This window comes from Monopterus albus, unplaced genomic scaffold, assembly GCF_001952655.1.
Source record: "Monopterus albus unplaced genomic scaffold, M_albus_1.0 scaffold36.1, whole genome shotgun sequence".
NCBI lineage: Eukaryota > Metazoa > Chordata > Actinopteri > Synbranchiformes > Synbranchidae > Monopterus > Monopterus albus.
This window is the reverse complement of record NW_018127916.1, coordinates 76949-100300: the sequence shown is the minus strand read 5'-3', so window position 1 is coordinate 100300 and position 23352 is coordinate 76949. Positions and strand designations below refer to the sequence as shown.

The following is a 23352-nucleotide window of genomic DNA, read 5'->3' as shown; positions in this document are numbered from 1 at the left end:
AAAACTATGAAAAAGGGCTCTGACATGGAAAATGGCTATCGCTGCTGTTTAGACATTCTCTGTAAGCTACAGTTAAACTAATAAAGTGGCTATCTTCAAAAACTTGTTGGACCCCTGTTGACACCATGTACATGCCAAATGTATTATTTCTCCATGAACCAAAAAAACATCCAGTATTCTAGTAAAAATTATTAGCTGATGCATTTAACTGTCCCTGAGAAAATCATTTGGCAAGAATTAAGGAGCTGGTATTCAGGGATACCAGCTTCCCAGTTTTCTGACATAGAAACTCTACATGGGTCCTATTTGTGTGTTTGACAGTTGGTCAGATCTGAGTATTTTAACTTGGGCTTTAGGGAATAATGACATTTTTCTCACATTTTATGGGCTAAACTATAAAGTGATTATGAAAGAGCCATGTTTTCTGTGTGTTACTTGGGTGAAAGCACTGAAAAGAACTGAGGCAATCCAACAAATCACAACTTTACAACAAATGAGATCCAAGCCGTTTGTGTTTTACACCTTCAGCACCTCCATCTTGTACTGTAGACCTGGACTGTGAGATGGAGGATGCAGAGCCAGCATAGCTGATATTTTACTAATTTCCAACAAATTGACCCTTAATCAAATGATGTAAAATGGAGCACACCTGGAGCATTTGGGGCCCCTGGGCATTTGGTCGCCTTGGTGGAGAGGAACTCTAATGATAAATAAAGCATCATATAGATGAATACAAAGCCACAGACAGTCATATATTCCACCACATCCACAAAAATAGTAACATCCCGGTGTAAACATAGTGGCGATGCTCTTTCCTCCCAGAGCAGTGGGTTTTTTGCCCCTCCTCCTGGTCTGTCAGGCTGGCACACCTTTCCTCTCCGGTCCTCCACCGTTTCTTACCTTCTTGCCGCTCCTTCCAGCCTCGTTGTCTGGCTGTGAACTCTCACCCCAGCTGCTTAGGAAAAGTCATACAGGCAGAGGCCCGTGCTGCAGTAAGGGGGCGTAATACGAGGAGAAAAATAACATTTTTTTTTAACTGTTCTCACTCTGCATCTTTTATTCGTATCTCTGTCGTGCAAGTGCCACATCCCGCTACCAGCAGCAGCCGCCGCCGATAACTAATCGCAGCCTCAATGCTCGTCTCGCATTAGGGCTTATTAAAAAAAAATCCGTGCCAGACATGTGAGTAAACCATCGTTGTCGTTATTCACTTACTGACTGCTATGTGCTGACGCTATTGCATCCTCTCACCGGTGAGAACAAACGGTCAGTGGACCGTGTCACTGTGCGTTTGGTGTCAGGGTGCTGGTTGCGTGGCTGTGCGGGGGTCTGTGCACACTGACGGGGCAGGTGAAGCCCCGCTGTCGGTTTGTTTTGGGGGGCTCTGCGTCGGCGTGGCTAATCGAGCTAAAGGCTGTGGTTTTTTTTTTCTGCTGTAAATATCTCAGACGGAGGGGAAGCCCATTCAGTCACTGGCTGTATGTCCAGCGTGTAACGTAGCCCAGCGCTTTAGCCCGGTTGCATCGCTTCCAGGGAGCTGTGCGTGACCTGGTGTGGAGTCCAGTCTGGCACCTCCAGTCAGATGCGGAGGCCCAGGTTCGAGCACACACAATGCGGCGGTGTAGCATGTGTAAGGTTGACAGGGAGCACAGGCTGAGCAGAAATCACGCGAAGGTCCCTGGTGCAGATGTGAGCACAAAGAGAGGAGATGTTAAGTGCTACATTCCAGTCTAGAGCTCAGATGGGATTTGATGAAATAATCCTATGAAGGTGCACATCTGGTTTTGATTTTCAGCAGCTTTCTAGGGAACTTACTATTTTATTTTTAACCTATCATTTGTATATTGTAATGTATCCCAAAATAATCACAACTAGAAAGGTCCACTTACTAACTTTAAACTGGAATCCATCAAGTCAACTTTTTCCTCAACTCTGGGTGTCTGCATATTGCCTATAAATACTGGTTTAATACCAGTTATTCCAAAAATTCAAATCTGGACACTACAGGGTTTAGAGCTGCAGTTAACGATTCTATTCACTGTCTGTTAATCTTTCATCTTCTGTCTCTATAATGTGAAAAATGCTCACTGCAATTTCCCAGAGTCCAAGGTTAAATCTAAGATGTCTTACTTTGTTCATCCAGAACGTAAAGATATTCACTTTACTATGGTATGTGACAAAGAAAAGCATACAATTCTCACATTTGAGAACCAGAGGATGTTTGCTTAAAAATGGCTGAAATGATTATTTGGCTTTAAAAATGACTGTTGATTCATTTTCTGGCTATCCATTAATTGACTAATTGTTGATCATTTTAATTTAAGATAACATGGGGTTTGCCGTGGTACTAAAAACCGAATCCCCCCAAGATGTAGACGATAGAGGAACTGCTTCATTTTCTAATTTAAAAAGACTGGATTTATTGTGAGTGTGGGTGTGTGTGGTGGTCTGTCTCTTAGTGGCGACCTGACCGGGGTATACTCCGTCTCTCGCCTAATGTCAGCTGGGATTCGCTCCAGCCCCCACGACCCTCGTTAGGATAAGCGGTGCAGATAATGGACGGATCGATAGATGTATTGTGAATTGGTTAGATTGTGGCTGATACCAAGACCATTAAGTAATGTCAGTATTGGTAAAAATACTTATTGAACATATTGAATCAGTGCGTTCCTACATTTAACCAGATTTCCCTGTCTTCATCAACAAGTTATGATATTTGCTCCAGTATTTATTGAAGGGAGGTGACAGGAAATGATGGGGGAGAGAGGAGGGATGACATGCAACACATTCGGCGTCTTAAATTCACCTTTGTTTCTACAAAAATTAACAAAAGTTATATTGAGCGTTAACAGAAAATGTCTAAGCCTAAACCTGAATGTTGCTCCTGGCTTCAGGGGGGAGAACATCAGGCTTCTCTTGAAGATGTCAGTCCAACAGACTAAGTGGCTTTTGATGCTGATGCCCAGCAGAAGATCCTGGGACTGAGACGCGAATCCTTTTACACTGATGGCCTGGACTGAGTAAGAAGTTTAAGTGTGAATGCTGGCTGAAGTAGACACATAGTGTTATTTTGTTTGTGTTGGATAAAAAGCTTGAAGTTGATGTTGTTAATGGCGGTGAGTGATGATGTTTGCTTCCTGTGCGGCAGGTTTCAGCTGGCCTGCTGAAGCTATGGGGAGCTGTTGGAGCTGTCTGTACAGAGACCCCATCCGAGACAACCATCTCACTAAATTTAAGGTCAAGAGTCTGTCTTGTATTGTGGTTGAACCATGTGTGATTATACTGTAATAAGCTAATATAGTTTACAACGTGTTCCAAACATTTGTTCTTCGATTCCTTCATCCCATGTTATAGTTTTTCCTCTGTTTCCTTTAGGTCACCAATGTGGATGATGAGGGCAACAAACTGGGCTCTGGCATCATGGAGCTCACCCAGACTGAGCTCATTCTTCACACACGTAAGAGAGACGCCATCCGGTGGCCGTATCTCTGCCTGCGACGCTACGGCTACGACTCCAACCTGTTCTCTTTTGAGAGCGGTCGCCGCTGTCAGACCGGGCAAGGTAGGTGGATTTTTCTCTGTTTCGCAGCTTACACAGCCATGGGGTTTATATATAGGGGGGCACTGGATGTTTTATATGTTACCATCTGATATTTATGGTTTAAATGTACATGTTCCTTTTCATGGTGCTTACTAGGACTTTTCCACAGAAGACATTTTGACATGTCCGATTAGGAAAAGCACAGGTGTAAATAATAAAACAAATGATAGCAACATTTTATTTATGTGCTCCACTTTCAGCCTTGGTGTTGTGCATGCTGTCACGTTGTCCTGCCTCGCTGGGAAACGTGAAAAGGACAGAGCCTTTGTTAGTCTTACTGTTAAAATGTGTGCTGTGAAAAAGGGCCGGTGCCACACCTGACCGGGCAGATGTGAGTTATGTGGGACAAAAAATTGACATCAGGATGAAGACTTTGCTTGTTTTATCCTGGGTCCTAATCTTGGATGCCTCATGACATCCAAAAAAAAAAGAGCGAGTGCCAGCATTTTTTAAAAATTATTATTATTTTTTTTGTTGCCTTTACTAGATTCACACTTTACATCATGTTTTGTGGCTCTTTCTTGTATAACCTTTTTTTTTGTGTGTGCAGTTGTAACCATTTGCACTTTTGACAAACTGGGATGGGAAAAAAAATCTTTTTGTGTTTCTCTTGTGTTATTGGTGACTGATTTTAACCATAACAACATTTTTGTTTTGCTCCTTTGAATTAGGGATCTTTGCGTTCAAGTGTTCCCGGGCTGAAGAGATCTTCAACCTGCTGCAGGAGCTGATGCAGTGTAACAGCATTAACGTGGTAGAAGAGTCGATGATGATGAGTCGCAGTGGTCACACACCAGAGATGGACATGTCTCGCACGCCGCAGACACCCAACAGTGAGTTACACAACCACACAAACACATCTTGCTAATTATACACTGGATTTGAGATTAATTGTAGAACATGCATGCAGCTTTACAGCAGTAAATTTAGATGAATTTGTAAGCTATTAATAGACACTTGTTAGACTGAGTCAGAGCTACAAATGTATCCAAATAACACCTGGTGGAGCTCAGCCTCAGCGCCTCCACTTCATACAGCTGGTTCGAGCTGGGTGACAAGTTACTTTTATCACTAATTTAATATTTATTTTTATAACTGTACTGTGACAAAATTATCATATTCAGATGTGGTTGCTCTTAGTCCTTATGTCTAAATGAATTATAGTTGAATCTTACTAAACTCTGAAGGTGCAATATCGTTAATTCCTGATTGACCCTATAATTCTTTGAAATTCAGGACTTTAGTCACAACAAGTTCAAGTAATATGACAATTGTGGCAAGTTTTTTGTGTCATTCTTGAAACTTCAGTATTAGATGTTGGTGTGTTTTGTATAACTAAATCAGCTGGTTGTAGGTTTTGGCTATAGCTACAAAAAGATTTGAATAATACTTCATGAAATTAAATGATTAATTCGGAGCTGAAACCAAAAGAACTGGAATGTAAATGATTGAATACATTGATCAGAAGATAAAGTATATTCACTGGAACTTCTTAATGCTGGTTTTAAAATGTTAACTTTCAAGAGAGACCAGTGGCTTGATACTGTTCATAAAACATGATTTTCTCTGAACACGGTTAGCTTGCATGTGTCAAGTGTACCGAATCAGAGCGCCACCTGATCACAAACACCACCTTGCAATTCTTTGTCAGTGTCTTTATATTGTCACACAACTATGTTTGCAGCTCCAGCATTCCCTGTCCAGGCTTTTCCCAACGGATACCCTGGTTATCCAATCAGAGGTGACACCTCCCAGCCCTCTCTTCCAGATGATCATGGACATAGTCTCATAGGTCTGGAGGACCAGGTAAGACCTGTCTGTGCTTCTTATAACTCTCTGAGCCCATGTTAGTTCACAGGTGACCCAGGTGCTATTTTTCTTAACAGACCCACACCTATGTAAATACTGTTAGTATGGAGGGGGATCTCTCTATGCGTCACTGTGTGCACTCCCTACCTGAGGTGCGGCCTAGCACTTTCCCTGAAACAACACGGGGAGCCATGCCTGTCGGGGGCCAAGGGAACCCACAGTCCAACCTGCGGTGCTGTCCCCTCGAGGAGCATAAAGATCCTCAGGTGTTCCTACAGCCGTCCTCACAGGAGGTCAAATTCATGCTGGGCCCCACTCCAGCACAGCGCCATCTGCTGGAGAGAGAGAGGGAGAGGCACGGACTCAATCCCCACAACCTTCAGCCAGTAGAGGGGGCAACAGGCTCAGAGACGGAAGGAGACGAGCCCTCTATGCATCTGTGCAATTCTTACTCCTATCACCATTTCCATCATCACATGCACCGGCACCCACGCCCGGCGAGGCGGCGGGAAGCAGCGGCTGAGCCCCAGTAGTGTGTCGCAGTCTGTCGGGTCAAGCAGCAGCAGCAGTACTGGGGACAGTCATTCCCACTCCCTCCTGCACCCACATGCCCACGGCCCGGCGTCTCTACCCCCTCAGGGCTATGCTTGTGAGAGGGGCATGGGTGGAGGTCACCATCGGACAGCTCTGCTTAACTACGAGAACCTGCCTTCTCTGCCGCCAGTGTGGGAGTACAGTGCTCTGCAACGGGATGATGAGCAGGAAGAGGAAGACGATGAGCAGGATGAGGAGGAATATGAAGAAGAAGAGGAAGACTTTGACGAGTACGAGTTCTCAGAAGGCCCCGGGACACCCAACGGGTACCACCAGGATGGTCGGGGCATCCACAGAGATGCCCTGCAGAACTATGTCAACACAGAGCAGGTCCAGCCGCCACGGCTTCGGCACGCCTGCCCCCCACATGCACGGCCGTGTCAGCCAGACAGAGGGGGGGGGATATTTAGCTTTGATTTCCGCAGACGATCGAGGTCAGGGGTTGGAGGCTGTGAGCACAGCCACATGCCTCCATCGCAGCAGCTGAATTACATCCAGGTGGACCTAGAGGGAGAACCTCCCTGCCAAGCCCTCAGCAGCGGGGGTGTGCAGACTCAGACACAGCATCAGCGCCTGCCACCCAAAACACATGGGCCCCAGGCACCACGGCGCAGTGAATGCTACGCAGTCATTGACCTGAAGAAGACAGCTGCCATGTCCAATCTGCAGAAGGCTCTGCCTCGGGATGATGGGACTTCCAGAAAGACTCGCCACAACAGCACAGACCTGCCTGTGTAAACGGTGTTCAAAGTGAAGAGGAACGGCGAAGACGGATGAAGGCTTACCCTCATCATAGCACACTGGACCCTTCACTGTCATCCATCCATTCAACTGTCGGGCTGACCAAAACAGTACAGGTACCTAATTAGAAACTTAGTGAAACCTATCTGTGCATATAAAATGAAATGAGGCATCTCTAAGGAGAATCTGCCATTTTATTCTGTGTTATTTATTAGATATGTAGTGTGAAGACATCTGCAGTATTTACTGCAAATACTGTTTGCTTGATATATGGATCTATGACTTAGAGCAGAGACCTATGTTTTCAGTGGAAGCATTCATTGCCATACTGTATTCGCAGATTTTAATTCTTAAACCCACCTCGGCTCATGATTATTATTGTTCCTATCACTTACTTAGGTTACATCCATGTGTTTTTGTTTGTTTGTTTCTTTGTTTTTTTTTACTTAAATACTGTAAAAGTCAAAAATGTGACCCTCATTACCAAAAGGCTTGGAGGAGTTGTTGGCATGCAGGAAGGTTTATGGTTCCTCATAGCTACCGACCACTAGTCATACCTCATCGGAAGCACCTGAGTCTAATGCTGCGGCTGGTAGATGAGACCCGTCTTTGTTACTATATGCCTATAGAGCATTTTGCACACAATCCAATGGAATTGTATTTTATCATATTTTAGAAATAGTTTTGTCACATTCAAGTTGGGGGAAAAAAGATTTAAATGACCAACAGAGCAGGTATTTGATATTTAAAGAATTAGACTAAACTGAACGATGGTAAAAGTAGCACACATGGATTCAACGAGCTTTGACTCCCTCATATATCCACATGCAGCAAATGAAAAAGTAGCATATCATCTTCAGTCACACCTCCTGGTTATCATCCCAGACCTGCAGGACGTCCATGTGTTTTACTTTCTTGTCACGTTGCACTTTTGACCCTGGGCCACTGAAACGTACTGTCACTGCTCACTTTTTCCAGAAGCAGGGGGCCAAATACATCATGGACACTTAGGCAGCATTGTAGATAGGGTTTATTTAAATGTTTTGATGGAGACATCGATAACCTCAAACACTGGCATTAAGCTATAACCTCATATGAAATGTGCAGAATCTATAATTTGCCAGTTATCAAGTGTGAATGGTCTGTAAAGGGTCGTCAAGTACGTCACAAAGTCATGCAGTGAAGATTTTTGTGAGGCTATTTATCAACTCTCTTAGTCAGATATTTATTTATTTATATATTTTATTTATTCATTCATTTTTTCTAACTGTAATAATTTTTTTTTCCCATATGAGGACCAGCGTTTTGTAATCCAGTTGGTAATATGGAGACCAAAGTTTCACCTCAAATTATCACTGGATACTGGTGTATTACTGTTATAACTGTGCTTAATTATATTTTGAAAAAAAAAAGACTATTTATATTTTAAGTGCCAAAACTTCATTGCAAACTGTATGATAAATAAAATAAAATGTGCCATTAGGATTTATTGAACAGGTGACAGTGCTCGGGATACAAATTTTAACAAATACCTGAATCTAACTTTTTAAGGATAATAGAAATTAAATAATAAAAATTGCACCTTCCACCTCATCCACATCGACAGCCATTTTGGAGCGGGATGTAACGAGGATGTTGTACCTTGATAATCTCAGTTTGGGTGGTTTTTATGCTGCTACATGTACATACTGACGGTAGCCCATGTAAGCTACAGGTACTTGTCAAAATGAAAAGTGATGTCAGATCTTTTACCATATTGTTCATAGAAGTAGCATTGTTGTCTTCTTCTGAGATGATTTCTGAGCAGTAGAAATGTAATGTACCATTTGTGTTTCATTTGGCCAAAACTGAATTTGTTTTCCTGACTGGTAGGAGAGGTAAGGGAAGCACAGGCACATCGATGCTGTCATGTTTTTGTTCAGGTGTCATATCAAGTTGATATTTTCAGCTGACGAAGGAAGGCCAACTTATCTAGATTTATACAAATGTATCGGTTGTCAGATGCAGGTGTATTGTGGCATTTAATTGAAGTTGATATATTTTCATTAAAGAGCTGAATATGAAACACATACACATTTTCTGATACAGAAGGTTTTTTGGCTTCTGTTTAACATGACTACAAGTATTGAAGCAGGTGGAATGCATATATAATTTCTTCAAATTCACGTGTGCCAAAAAACAGGTTCAGGTTTGTCATTGGTGCTCACATCACCATTGTCCAACTGAGCCCTCCAAAGACAGAAATCTCTCACATGAATTAACAGAAACATCAAACTTCAACTGAAAAGTTTGTGTTCTCAGTCATTTAGCTTGTGACAGTCAGCAAATAATAAAATAAGCCCAGCATAACTTTTCCTGAACCCAAGGCGACATCTTCAAAATGCTTTCTTTCTGCCCAACAGTCCTAAAGCCAAATTTACAGTCAAATTACAGTGATGTAAAAACTGAGAAAGGTAAGCGATTCCTCACAAATGAGCAAATGTTTTGCAGTTTTACCTAATACATGACCAATCAATAAATCAAATGATGAGTACAGTGCTACTTATTCGATAGTAGCAATAATGTGAAAGTAAGAGACATTCACAGCAAAGAAGCCTTAAATACCTCAAAATCAAAAGTTAATCGTTTGGGTTTTTTGCTTGATCACAAAATCAAGTTTTTGAACATTTTTGAAAGGTCTCTTCTATAACAACAGAGCCACTGTCATGATACATTGGAGGGATGTTTACATTTTTTGCAATAATAGATGAATTATTGTTTTGTCGATCTAAAATCAGACCAGTGTGTGATGTGTGAAGTTAGTAGTCTTTAGAGCCGTGAGCTTAATGTATTCAATCACCTGTTCTTATGTGAATCAGTAGTCTCTTCTATTATTTCAGGTATGTTTTCTGTTCAACCTTCATGGTGCGATTTTAGCTATGACTTTAGATAAAGCTGCAAAAAAAAAAAAAAAAAAAAAGTAGAAGATGCCTGTTTTCTTGATTGCCAGACACTGTGTTTGCTCACATTATCAGTGCCATACAGTTAGGTGACCATTTCTGGTACTTAAATTAAATTTTATTGTATTAAACTTTTCAAACCAGTGGCAATGTTTGTTTCATACAGGAATCAGCACGTAGTTTGTCTAATTTCTCTGAATATTGTTACATGTGGTTTTATGGTCATTTAAAAAAAAAAACAATCCATGTTTAATGTCTTATCTATCTTTGTTATAATGCAGTAACCTCACCACCACTCTGACCTGTTAACAGTGGTTACAGTATCATTACCACATACTCCTGTGTTTCCTGGTTAATAATTTAAATAAATATATATGTTAAATAATTGTTTTTCCAAATCATTCAGCACTAAAGCCTCTGATTTCATTGCACTTAAGTTCAAATGCAACTCCCACCTCATTACTCATTGTGATTGGCATTTTGTTTTCATAAGCTTCAGAGTTTATGCTCAAGGCGTGACTCATACAAGTGTCTGTGCGCTACTCATATGATTGATCCGGCTGGAGTAACCTGCAAGGCAGTGAGCCACAAGTTGAAATCATTGAGGTCCTCACCGAGGTTTATGAATGGGTTGTTTTAGCTAAAGGGCTCACTCGGTGTTCACTGTACAAACGTGATTGTGTAACTTAAAGTTCATTGAAAGAAACTTCTCACTCTGCCTTTCGTATTCAAGCTGGAAAACATTTTCAGTGACGCTTATGGAGGCATCCAGTTTAAAAAAAAAAAATAAAAGTAACTGCCTGTTAAAAGTTTAAAGATGAAGTTGAAAAAAATGTGCCAACCTCTGATTGTTTTACACCAAAGTGTATTTAAAAATTGTCTGTTTGAAGGAATAGTTTGACATTTTGGGAAATACAATATATATTTACTATCTTGCTGTGAGTTGGATAAGAAGATCGGCATCGTTCTCATGTCTGCATGGTAAATATGACAGTACAACCAGCAGCTTAGCTTAGATTAGCAACTGGTTCTGTTAAAAAATTAAAAAAGAAAAATCCTCCTGCCTGCACCTTTAAAGCTCACTAATTAACATGTTATATTTCATATATTTATTACATAAAAACCAAAATGTGAAACTACGAATGTATAGTTTTACAGGGGGATTATGTGCTAGACAGCATTTGCCAGACAAACAGCTGACACTCCAGAAGGTCACGGCTCCATGCCAAGCAGAACACCCCATTAAACAACAAATTGTCAGTTTTACACTTAAATAACTACACTTTAACAAACAAGATACAATGTGGTAGATAATGAGCTGCAGAGGTGCTTGTAGGTGAATTTTGTTACAGCTGGATAGAGCCAGGCTAGCTGCTGCTGCTAGGCTGTTTTTGGCTAAGCTAACACTCTTGTGGATGTAGCATCATATCCCTTTAAGTTTGTAGAATTCAAAATTGAATGAATAATTTCATAATTTGTTGAAATTGCATGAGACAGAACATGACTTTAAAAATCTGTTCAGTGCTTTAGAAGGTGCAGTGAGAATAGCTAATGTGGCTGAAAATGACTTGTATGTTCTGTAGCATATACAGTGGGTACGGAAAGTATTCAGACCCCCTTAAATTTTTCACTCTTTGTTATATTGCAGCCATATGCTAAAATCATTTAAGTTCATTTTTTTCCTCATTAATGTACACACAGCACCCTATATTGACAGAAAAACACAGAATTTTTGACATTTTTGCAGATTTATTAAAAAAGAAAAACTGATATCACATGGTCATAAGTATTCAGACCCTTGGAGGTGAAATGCTTTGTTTGCTCTTGTCTAGTTATCATTTTCTAAGAAAACATTGAAGACATGAAGCAGGCCTGTTTGAATGTGTGTGATACAATAGTCAAACGGCTGTGTGGATGATCATTCAGCAGCGCTGTGTGAGTGTTGTCTGTTCTCTTGAGGAGAGAAGTGATGTTTTTCTGTGACCACCATTCACACTAGATTGGCTTTGTGTTGAGAGAAAGTACAACTGTCTGTAGCCCAACAGCTTAATCCAGAAACTAAATTGTGATTTTTCTTTTCAACAATTGTTTCTGCAGCTAAATATTAACTTCTTTTGAGCATGTACTTAATGTCTGCCTGTGTGTAAACATTTTGAACAACTTGTTGTACAGAGAGCATGATCCTTGTTAGCTCTAGAGACTTACAGGAAAGTGTAAATATATGCCTTAAATAGTAGCTGTTTTGTCTTGTGTTCATATGTCTGTCTTGTTTTATGGTTATTGAATTATTGTATCAAAAAGAGGAGCCTCACAAATAAAACAGAGCTTTTATTGTTTTTACTCTACTTGCCATCAATAATGTTAAGTCTGGACAGGGTTTGACTTAACTAAAGCGCTCAGTAATTTGTTTTGTTGTAACATACACAGGTAGAGAGACAATGACATAAAACTCATGCTGCAGTTTTGTTTGTAATATCAACCTTCAAAACAATACATTGTAGGCTACCTTAAGTAAGTGTGGGAGCTTAAATAACCTGAAGATATTAAAAATACACAACCATAAATAATGTCTGAAGGACATTTCCTCAAAGAGGGGAACTGCTGGTGTGAAGCATCATTAACATTATGAGGCTTTTTGGTGATGCCAAACTTTACTGGAATTGATGAGAGTGATGGGAGGACAGTAATTTAACTTAGTCATAACTATTCTAATGCATTTGTTTCAGCAGTGACCAGTTTGCCAAACCAAACTATGGCAGTTAAAATATTTTCTTTGGTCCTTTGAACTATGTAGCTTTCTTTGTAGTGCCAAATTTGCTGAGCTTCTGATGAACCAACCAAACCATTTTGTGAACACTGGTTTATTATTTAAGGTTTGTAGAGATTATAATACCAAGAAATTTAAACTCTTACTCATTTTTCCTGAAACAGGAAGTTGTGGCAGGGCTGCAAATTAGCAGGAAAACAAATTTAAGAGAATAAAAAATGTTTTGATGACTTCTGAATTGTAGATAAGAATGCTAAAATGTAAACTTCAGTCAGATAAAGACAAAGTCCACAATGGTGAATGAGTGGGCGACAAACCACAGTTTAGCACATATGAGTTTAGCGTGTTAGCATGCTAGCAGCTTGACAATAAGAACAAGAATTTACATGACCAAACAAAAGTGGTCCCAACAATAAAACACAAAATAAGAGAAGGAAAAGAATCTGGATGGTTATCTAAGACCTGCAGCTACATCCAATAAGAGCTCACCTGTCACTCTGTTTTCAGTCCAGAGCATTGAAAGATGAGGAGTGAAAACTGGCTACATGCCAATGTTCTGATCTGTCAAGGGTTCAGTGGGTGAGCAGGATTGGGTGAGGTCTGTGTTTGTGAGGAAGTGAGCTGCAAATGCTGACTGGCAAACTGCCACACTAGAGACATGTTTGCAATGGATCTAGGTTGTCTGTGCCCTGTAGTAGTCAGTGTGATTCACTCTCTGCTTCTGGATTTTCACCCCAGTGATCAGGATCATATTATGAGTAAATTCTCTGGTATGATGAGGGCCTCGGTGGCACCTCAGCCTCCCTCACCATTAAGGTAAATTAAGCTTTTTGACTTGGAAACTAAACTGTTTTGGAAAAAGGATGAATTCTTGACATTTAAACAGTTAACAGACATTTATTTTAAAAATCTGCAATAAAAAACAACATTTGCTTAATTGGGTAGACTAGCTCTGATAATTTTGATATCATCAATCGCACGATCTTGGCTGTTTGTCTCCACCATCCCAATACGATTCAGCACTCCCATCCCCTGGTATACTCTTCCAAAAATAGTGTGCTTTCCATCCAGCCACTGAGTGGGTCCGAGAGTGAGGAAGAACTGGCTTCCATTGGTGTCCGGTCCTGCATTGGCCATCGCCAAAATACCAGCACCTGTCCGACATACAAATTAAAGTCAAGTATCACATACATAAAGTCAAGTATCAATAACACTGTCAGTCCATTTTAGTCAGATTTCAAATCAAGAAACAACTAAGGCAAAACCACAACTAATTCACTGTTGTATAAGATCAGTATGCATCAACTTGAATGTGAAAGTATGTTCAAATTAGAATATTCACTCAGATTCCAGTTTAATAGGTACACCTTGCTAAAGCACTGACTTATCACAGTAGATCCTACCTTAATTTTTGTCTAAATAACATTTAAGACTGTCAGCTGTCAATCGAAGTGACACACATATTAATACACCACTGTATTACCTGTGAATTTCAGTTCTGGGTTCAGTTCATCTTCAAACTGTTTACCAAATATGGAGGCACCACCACGGCCTATTAGGAAAACAAAGATCACAGAAGTCCAGATTTATTATCAAGTGTGGCAAATGAACATGCAAAATATTAAGGCTGCAACTAACAGTTTTAAAGTCATGTTCTGTCTCATGCAATCTCAACAAATTATTAAATTATTCATTCTGTGTTGCTTGTAGACAAATTTCACATTTTGACCAACTGACCTGCTGACTAAAAAACTTAATAAGTTATGATAGAAATTAAAACAAATTAACAGGAAGTGAAGACCGAGTGATAATTTGTTCTATATTAAATTGATTTTTCCAAGAAACTTCGACAGAAATGATAAACTAACCTGTCCCTGTTGGGTCTCCTCCTTGCACCATGAAGTCTTTGATTATCCGGTGAAACTTGGTGCCGTTGTAATAGCCTCTTCGGGCCAGCTCTGCAAAGTTCTTACAGGTCTTTGGTGCATGGTTCCAGTACAGCTCCAGAGCAACAGTCCCCATCCTGCAATGCAAAATATTCAAGGTAAAACGAGATTTAATGTTACTTATGACTCAACCAATCATAACGTTACAAACAAAACCAGCATGGTGACAAAACACAAAACAAAATAACAAGAATTTGCAAACACGTGTTATCCATATCACAAGCACAAAATCCCCATAACATATTTTGGTATCGCCAAAGTAGTTAGCTAAACAGCTAACTGACTGCTCGTTACTGAGTGCTAGCCGAATTAGCATTTGGTGGTTTTAATAAAAACTTACGTCGTCTCCAAAACTACCGTGGGCGGCTGCCATGTGTCTGGAGGTATCCCTGACATTATCACTCCAAACAGTAGACGTCAGCAGTCTCTGAACAAGTGTTCTGAATAAATATAACGTGACTTATCAGGCGCTTTAGGCGTTAGCACATTCATTCACAACTACCTAGGGGGGCTACTTCTTCTATGGTTACCGCTTAATGGTAGAAGAAGTCAGCCACGATTGACTGCCCTCTGCTGGCATGATAGACATGTTTCCATCAGTATGACAGGAAGAGTAAAAATGTGTCTGATCTCACTTTTGAAGTCAAGAATTATTAATAATGACTGTATTTTGACAAAAGGTGGCCAGTTCATGCACAATCAGAAAATAGGAACGTGTGAGGATGCACAGAGCTATGATTAGTAAACAATAGGTGCTTGTGTAACAGGACAGCAACCAGAACTGTTTAAGAAAAACTGGAAGTAAAAGCCTCCAGCTAAAGACCACAATTTCAGTATGAGTCGTTGGAGTCATGCCATTTTTGGCATTCTTTCTTTAAAATAATTAAATGTCTAATGGATGATCAAAGTAGCCTGTACTTACAGATCAGTTTTGTTATTGACTACCTTGTAAACTGACAAGCCGTTTCAGTTGTAATGTAGGTCTATTTTAGATACGTCATCTAAAAAGAATATGTTAAGCCTAGGTTTGCTATTTAAAAGAGTAAAGTGAGTGACCATGTTTTTGTGGCGTAACTAGGCTTACACTCTGTAAAACTCAGCAAATCACTCTGTAAAATCTATACTGGCATCAAATTAAGATCAAAACTCAGTTTTACAGCATTAACAGGCAACGTCCCATAATGCAGCCATTGTATTTATCTAGTGTAGTTCACAATGAAGATTGTGGGATTGGCAACACGTGCGGAAGACATCGAGCCTGCCGGAAACTATAAGTAGAAGAAGACGTTTTTCTTCGTTGGTTCTCCATTTGCACCATATTTTCTCCAACGTGTACGTTTGCCGTTGACTTCAAGGTAAAGCCAATTTTATTTTTCCCGGTCATAACGGATATTCTCATCGATATATGTAGCGTTGATTTGTTTTTCTTTTGCGTGCAGTATCTTGATGGACGCTAGTCTTATCTATTTACGTTTAATGTTTCTTCTGAGTCCAGTTAGCTAGCATTAGCTCATGTTAGCCAGTCACGCACACCTGTTAATATGTATAATCTGAGTAAATGTTTAGGTTATTCATATATTTGCCTAATGTTTATATACTAGGACTTACTGTTTTGCTGCAGCAACACAAGTTTAACCTTGTTTTGACAGACGCAGCAATTTCTGCATCTTCGCTGCCAATAGACTAATTGGATGGAGTCAAATCCTTTTGGGATGGTAGCATGCATGTTAGCACTCTCAAGCTTGCAGCTAGGTCAGGATATTTTTGTGAATAGGCTCCAAGGAGGACAAGGGGATAAAGGTATGACAGGCATAGAAAAATAGAATACTTTATATAACCGAGTTTGTCTGTGTATTATTGTCTTGAGTGGGAGTTAACAGACTAAAGCGCATGTTTGTCCAGATAATCAGCATATAGTAGCAAATTTTTTTCTTATCCCAAGGTTCTGCACCATGTCCATTTTGAAGATCCACGCCCGAGAGATCTTTGATTCTCGTGGAAACCCCACTGTAGAGGTTGACCTTTGCACTGACAAAGGTAAGTCTGTGTAAATCTGGTGAAATGATGGATACTGAATGTGTGAATTATGTGAAAATTCACCATTTTAATGATTAATAGAAAAAATTAGGTACCACTAACAATGTAGATCATACCAGCTGTTACCTTGAATATATGGTGGTTTAATTGATTGGTATCGTGCTTAGACTCATTGTAAGTGATTCTCATGTCTTTTCTGATTCCATGTACATTTCTCAGGCTTGTTCAGGGCTGCTGTACCAAGTGGTGCTTCGACTGGAATCTACGAAGCCTTGGAGCTACGGGACAATGACAAGTCTCGCTACCTTGGGAAAGGTCTGTCCAACCTTTAGTTGCCCTTTGATAGTAAAGATTCGGTTAAATGCCCGTTATTTACGACCAAATGTAAATGAGTGTTATTGCTATTGCAATTTGAAACAGAATTCAGTTTAAAGGAAAGTGTTTTATGCTTTTCTCATTTTTGTTCCCTGCCCTCATTCTCTTTCCAGATTAGAAATGGTTAGTGAGTTTTTATTGTCCATCCTTTTTTTAATTGAAAGATTCGTGCACTTGACAGTACTGTACATAACTGATTAAATGCTTGTGGCAGTTGACCAGATAATGTGCATGGTGAGTTGTGCTGAAAACAATGAAGAGAAAACAAATGATAAAAAAAAGCTGCATGATAGTGTGCCAGTATTGTTGGTAACTGACCGGTTGCATGTGTTGCCAAATCTATGGCTTTGACAATAGCTTTGTACAATTTTCCCATAATGTTGTGAAACAACTCAAATCTTTTGTCATAGGAGTTTTGACGGCTGTAGAACACATCAATTCAACTATTGCACCTGCACTTGTTGGCAAAGTAAGAGCTTTTTCTTTTTTGTAGTAATGAAACATAGGTGATTTTCTTCAGTTATGTAATGTTAATTGCTAACATGTTCTTTCTCCTCAGGGTGCATCTGTGGTTGAGCAAGAGAAAATTGACCAGATGATGATTGACATGGATGGCACAGAGAACAAGTGTAAGACAGTATTACTGGTGTGATCTCTTACTTTATAAGTAGCTAGACATGTTGCTGATGAGGCCCTTTCTTGCAGCACTCTTTGTGCATTTCCAGGCATTTTTGCCTTTGGTCTGGTCTATGTATGTCATATCTTGGGCTGGAATTCAGAGGCAGGATATTGAATTACTTACAGCGACAGTATTTAGAGGAAGTGGCTAAAATTTCTACAGGGTCACAGTCAACTGGAAGTTGGAACTGAAGTCACATTTAACAATAATAGAATCAATAGAGCTCTATTCAACTTTGTTGTTTGCAAAGTGGAAAATTAAGTTCACTTATTTGTTTTCACATGTTAAATGGCTCAAAATGTGGTACATAACGCCACAAAAGCAGCTGATGAAATAAGCTACTGTATAGCCCTAGCCTTCTTTGAATAATGTGTGAATGCTGTCAGAATAACATGATGGCTGTTTTTTTCTGTTCTTCCCACTGACACAGCATCAGTGCACTGTTGCTCTGGCGCGTCATGATATTTGATATGTGTGGCTGTGTACAGGCTCAAGATTAATTAGATTTTTCTTTACTTCAAACAGCCAAATTTGGAGCAAATGCCATCCTGGGTGTGTCTCTGGCTGTTTGTAAGGCTGGTGCAGCAGAGAAAGGAGTCCCTCTGTATCGTCACATTGCTGACCTTGCAGGAAACAAACAGGTCATTTTGCCTGTGCCGGTGAGTCTTAATTTTTATTTATTTATTTATTTATTTTATGCCACAGGTAGCTCACTTCTTTCCCTGTCCATTCCCGTCAGGCTTTCAATGTGATCAATGGTGGCTCTCATGCGGGTAACAAGCTTGCCATGCAGGAGTTCATGATCCTGCCCACTGGTGCGAGCAGTTTCAAAGATGCCATGCGCATTGGCGCTGAGGTCTACCACAATCTTAAAAATGTCATCAAGAAGAAATATGGGCAGGATGCCACCAATGTGGGTGACGAAGGAGGCTTTGCTCCAAATATCCTGGAAAACCAGGAAGGTAAGCATCAGAGCTACTGATGTGTTAACTTTGTGTGAGAAGCGGTATTAAGTTTCCTTGCAAAATGCCCTTGCTCAGTGTGACAAATGCTTTTCTCACAAAGGTATGTGCTATAAAGTGACTGCAACCAAATCTGTATCTAGTGAAATTCACTCAACTCACTGGACTGAGGGAAAATTTGAGTAAAAAGACTCGGGTTCTTAATAAAATGAAGGCTGGCGTATTGATAAAATTGCTCATGTAGTTGTTCATAGTGACAAAGAACACCTGTATAATGCAACTAAAATACAACTTATTTTAGTTGAGGCTATAGTGTATGGCTCTGACTCAGTTTAAAGGTATGCCTGTGCATGTCCTCTCGAGCTGTAACTATTGAACAATGTTTCTAATAGTGGGTCCACAGGAGCAAACATTTGAGATGCTCTACCACAGGGGTGCCCAATACGTCGATCGCGATCGACCGGTTGATCGCAAAGGTAGTGTCGGTACATCGCGTGCCATTCAAAAATAAATTAGATGTATCCGGCGTAAAACACGTGCCAAATGTTGACATGCGAATGGTCAGTGTGACGATTCGCTGTGGCGACCCCTAATGGGAAAAGCAGAAAGTGACAATCATTCATATCATTTATATATAGCCTATCATCCATCCTCCCTATGGCTTTTGCTACTTGATTGACATGCAGATCAGCCAGTCTGAGATCTTGTCTTTTCTGACACACGAGTCACCAAGCATGCACAGTCAACCGCACGAGCTACTGCAAAACTCCAGTGAGCGAACTACCTTGTCAGCCTTCGAAATAATTTCTACTAAAGGGTATAAAAAGAGGGGGGAGCAGAATAAAGTAAGAAATCAAACGTACCAAAAACATTCCATGCGGAATGGGAGGAGGACTTTTTTTTTCTCGCGACGTTATATTTGAAATGCATTTGCTTGATCTACCAATCTACCATCACTATTCCGAAGAAGGGAAATGTGGAGCGGCACTTTCAGACTGTTCATAAAAACTGACACTCATTCATACATATATTTTGTGTGTGTGCGCGCGCATGTCCATCATTTTGACTTGGTCGTTTGAAAAGTAGCTCGCAAGGCGAAAAAGTGGGGGCACCCCTGCTCTACCATATAATGCAGTTAAAGGCACCACAAGAGCCTCCCATAGTACAGTAAGGTTAAATCTACACACAAAGGTACTGTGATCTGCATTGCAGTGTGCAGGGTTGTCTGTTTTTCTGATTTCTCATTGTAGACTTGTGGCACTCCAAACAAGTTGTAATGTGCTAAATAACTCTGAAATTTGTTTGTATCTGTCTGGCTCTGCAGCTTTGGAGTTGCTAAAGGAGGCCATTGCCAAAGCAGGATACACCAATAAGATTGTGATTGGCATGGATGTGGCAGCATCTGAATTTTACAGGGAGGGAAAATACGATTTGGACTTCAAGTCTCCTGACGACCCACGCCGTTACATCACTCCTGACGAACTGGCTGATCTCTACAAGAGCTTCATGAAGGGTTATCCAGGTAGCCCTCTGACACTCTCTGCACATTACTTAGCATGAGTAGAACATGGACACAATATAGTAATCTTTTTAGAAGGTTAATGAAGGGGCGGTATCATTTGGTCTGATACTTTTCCTGTCTTTCATCCATTTGTCCTCTGACTAGGTGAATTGATTGTGCTACCTCACAAGCACATCTTTCAGTATTCACTCCCCCCAGAAATTCATCTAAGTAATGAGAAGTACATGGTATTGTGAGCTGTAGCCCAAGTTTTAAATGGTTTGTTATACACATGATTTTATTGAACCTGCATTTGTATACATGGTTTAATACCACAGTGATCTGTACCTCATGTACAGAAGCATAGTTGCACCCAGGCATTTCTTATACTACTGGATAATGGGTGCAAGTAAAATTTTCACTGCTAAACTTGACTCATAGCATCACTTTTTTTTTAAAGGGTGAGTGCACTTAACCACTAAGGTCTGAAAGTTTTCACAAAAGTAACATGTAGTCATACAGATTAGAAACGAAGGGTAGATGTCAGATGTAATGAAAATTAGTTATTACTGTCTCTCCACCAAACACCCAGTTAATTTAAATCATTGGTTTAACTTTGAGCTACTGTACTTGCAAAGGTCCACAGCCCAGAAACAACTTGGGAGGTTGCTGATCTAGGACAAGCCTTAATCATGAGACTAATAAAATATTCATTACTGATTTGCTTAAAGTTTCTTCAATATTTTGATTTAAAAGCGTTTTCAACTCTGAAGCACAACTAATGTGATCAAAATGCTGTGCAAGCCTTACGGACCATTAATTTGTCTGCTGAGGAACAACTCCAATTTTTCTCTTTCTCAGTGGTTTCCATTGAGGATCCCTTTGACCAGGATGACTGGGCAGCCTGGGCTAGCTTCACTAGAAGCACAGACATCCAGATTGTTGGAGATGATCTGACGGTGACCAACCCTAATCGCATCAGCAAGGCTGTGGAGGAGAAGGCCTGCAACTGTCTGCTGCTGAAAGTCAATCAGATTGGCACAGTAACTGAATCTATAAAAGCGTAAGTCAGCATGTTAAATTTACAGTAATGGTCTGTAGGTCAATTGGATATTGGAGGAAATGCCTCATGATGACCTAGCGTGGTGTTGCGGTAATGGGTTTTCTTCCAGCTGCTGTAAACTGTCAACCAGGCAGCTCTTAGTAGGTGGGATTAAGAAAATGGCACAAAAGCCAGAATGTGACAAAACCTCTCCTACATAAAAGAAACCTGACATGTCAGTGAAATGGCAGTTCAATCTGATTAGCAGGAATTTACGTTATTGTCCGAGTTACTGAAGCCTCATTTCTCATCACAGATGCAAGAAGGCGCAGGAGAACGGCTGGGGTGTGATGGTCAGCCATCGCTCTGGTGAAACTGAGGACGCTTTCATAGCAGACTTGGTAGTTGGTCTGTGCAGTGGACAGGTAAGTTCAGATAACATGTTTTTGGTGTATGTCTTTTGAGAATGTAACAGTTATACTATGCAATTAATCCTACCTCTTTGAAGGTGATAATGATGAATCGGCACTATGGTTATGAAGGTTTCAGTTTGGAGCTGTTGAATTTATTAACCTGCCTTTAAAATTTATTCCAGGGCTGATTTGTGCTTAGCTAAATTTATCTAGTAAAATGGCAACTGTGTATTAACTCTTAATACAAGTCTGAATAAAAACCTAACTGCACAAATGCAATATTGGGTGTAGTAATTGACAAAGATGAATGCAGAGAATGGAATAGCTTTGCTTTAAATCACTGTATGCAATCCATCAGATCAAGACTGGGGCCCCATGTCGCTCTGAGCGTTTGGCCAAATACAACCAGATTCTTAGGTGAGTCTCATTCTTGTATAAACTGAGAATTTCATCTCCCTCATCTCATTTTAAAACCATAAAATGCAACCTTGCATGCAGTGTAGGGATGCACCAATACCCCACCCTCTTGTACTCATAAAAGCTGTCTGATACTAAACAGCAGCATTACGTTTAACCTCAGTCTGGCTGAAACGGTTCTTGGACAGTGGAGAACAAATTTGTGGTTTATGGATGCCACAGACGGGCACCAGTTTGAAGTAAGAACATGTACCCCTGTTAAATAAACTGCTGCCTGTGATATATTTGCCCTGATAGGACTGCACTCCTACAAAGGTTAAGAATCACTGTGTTACATTAGGTTCTGTAGTAGGCTACAGACCTTCAGTTCTCATAATCGAGAGGAATGGTGGCAGTTCTGATTTTTCAGTTTAAATTTGCACATCCTCGTGTTTAATTTTAATCAGAAGGTAAATCATGAAAACTAGTTTTATGGTAATTTTGTAGGAGAAACACTTTTTACCGGCGGAGCGGGGGATGCTGTTTCAAACCCCTTTTAAATTAACAGATCGGTACTTTGATTAACAGAATTTGGGACTATAAATGGGATAATGGACTAGCTGCTAGAATAAAAACAAACAGGCAGAGACTCTACCATAAGTACTGCTAAGTCTGTATCGGCAAGTACTTTCTGGAAAAAAAAAGTGGTATGGGTGCATCCCTAGTGTAGTGGTGTTTATATTGTCAAATAAAATGCCTGCAGTACCTTTCTGCTAAACTACTTGTTTACTATAGTTTGTTTGGGTTGGTGCATTAACATTTCCAAATCTTTAAACAATTGTCTATACTATGAACTTGACTATTGTCAGAGTTGGGGCTTTAACAACCTGTTTAAAAACTGTTCTCTAATGTAGGATTGAAGAGGAACTGGGAGACCAGGCTCGTTTTGCTGGAAAAAACTTCAGGAAACCACTGCAGTAAATGGTTGAAGCCCTTCCTTCACAGAGATGCACAATAACACAAAATGGTTAATGTAGAAGTACTTGCATACTGTGGTGATGAATTTGTAGAACATGACTATTTGCTGGAATTGACACTTTACAATCAAATCTACTCTGTTCTGATTTTTAATGTGGAGTAAAATTAGAACTGCAAAATGGAGTAACTTACTGTAATGACAATAGATGCACTTGTCTAATCAATAAAAAAAATCTCAATGTTGTGGGGTTTTTTTCCATGAACTTTTGCAGTATGGGGTGAGGTACTTGCATGTAATGCATTTAATTTTTTCTTTATAGCTTGCAAATGTTTCATCTTTTTTCGGTACTGACTAATCAGGGTGTAAAGCTGACATATTGCAATCGAGTTTTTTTGTTTTGTTTGGGTTTTGTTTTTTTTTACAGCATTTCTATTGGTGTTAGAAATACTAACACCATTACAGGCAGTGGTGGGTGAGTGTTGGCTTGCATAATGTTGCTGAACCACAGCAGTACACCGTATATGTTATGCTTAATGGACGCCTGCGCAGCAGCGGATGAGCAACCTCGGCA

The 23352-nt window shown here is 40.2% G+C and overlaps 3 protein-coding genes across 4 annotated transcripts; 2 read left to right on the top strand and 1 right to left on the bottom strand.

Annotated features, from left to right (window-relative positions):
- Positions 1-785: 785 nt before the first annotated feature.
- frs3 (fibroblast growth factor receptor substrate 3) lies at positions 786-9667 on the top strand. The gene is given in 8 exon segments (XM_020598023.1): positions 786-1182; positions 2895-3020; positions 3149-3237; positions 3376-3562; positions 4273-4434; positions 5286-5407; positions 5488-5903; positions 5905-9667. Coding segments are annotated over 6 exon segments (1791 nt in total). The 5' UTR covers positions 786-1182; positions 2895-3020; positions 3149-3171; the 3' UTR covers positions 6743-9667.
- A 3661-nt stretch (positions 9668-13328) lies between these two features.
- On the bottom strand, positions 13329-14960 carry ppil1 (peptidylprolyl isomerase (cyclophilin)-like 1). The gene is made up of 4 exons (XM_020597939.1): positions 14738-14960; positions 14320-14474; positions 13935-14003; positions 13329-13605 (listed from the first exon to the last, which is right to left on the bottom strand). Exons 1-4 carry the CDS (start codon positions 14791-14793, stop codon positions 13385-13387), a joined length of 501 nt encoding a protein of 166 aa, XP_020453595.1. The 5' UTR covers positions 14794-14960; the 3' UTR covers positions 13329-13384.
- A 687-nt stretch (positions 14961-15647) lies between these two features.
- On the top strand, positions 15648-23024 carry eno1b (enolase 1b, (alpha)). 2 transcript variants are annotated; one of them, XM_020598174.1, is made up of 12 exons: positions 15648-15752; positions 16340-16434; positions 16654-16749; positions 17220-17278; positions 17369-17438; positions 18014-18147; positions 18228-18450; positions 19775-19972; positions 20813-21014; positions 21310-21418; positions 21765-21823; positions 22717-23024. In XM_020598174.1, exons 2-12 carry the CDS (start codon positions 16350-16352, stop codon positions 22781-22783), a joined length of 1302 nt encoding a protein of 433 aa, XP_020453830.1. In that variant the 5' UTR covers positions 15648-15752; positions 16340-16349; the 3' UTR covers positions 22784-23024. The 2 variants fall into 2 exon arrangements, with proteins under 2 accessions (XP_020453830.1, XP_020453831.1); XM_020598175.1 differs by lacking the exon at positions 15648-15752 and adding an exon at positions 16099-16197.
- Positions 23025-23352: the final 328 nt, after the last annotated feature.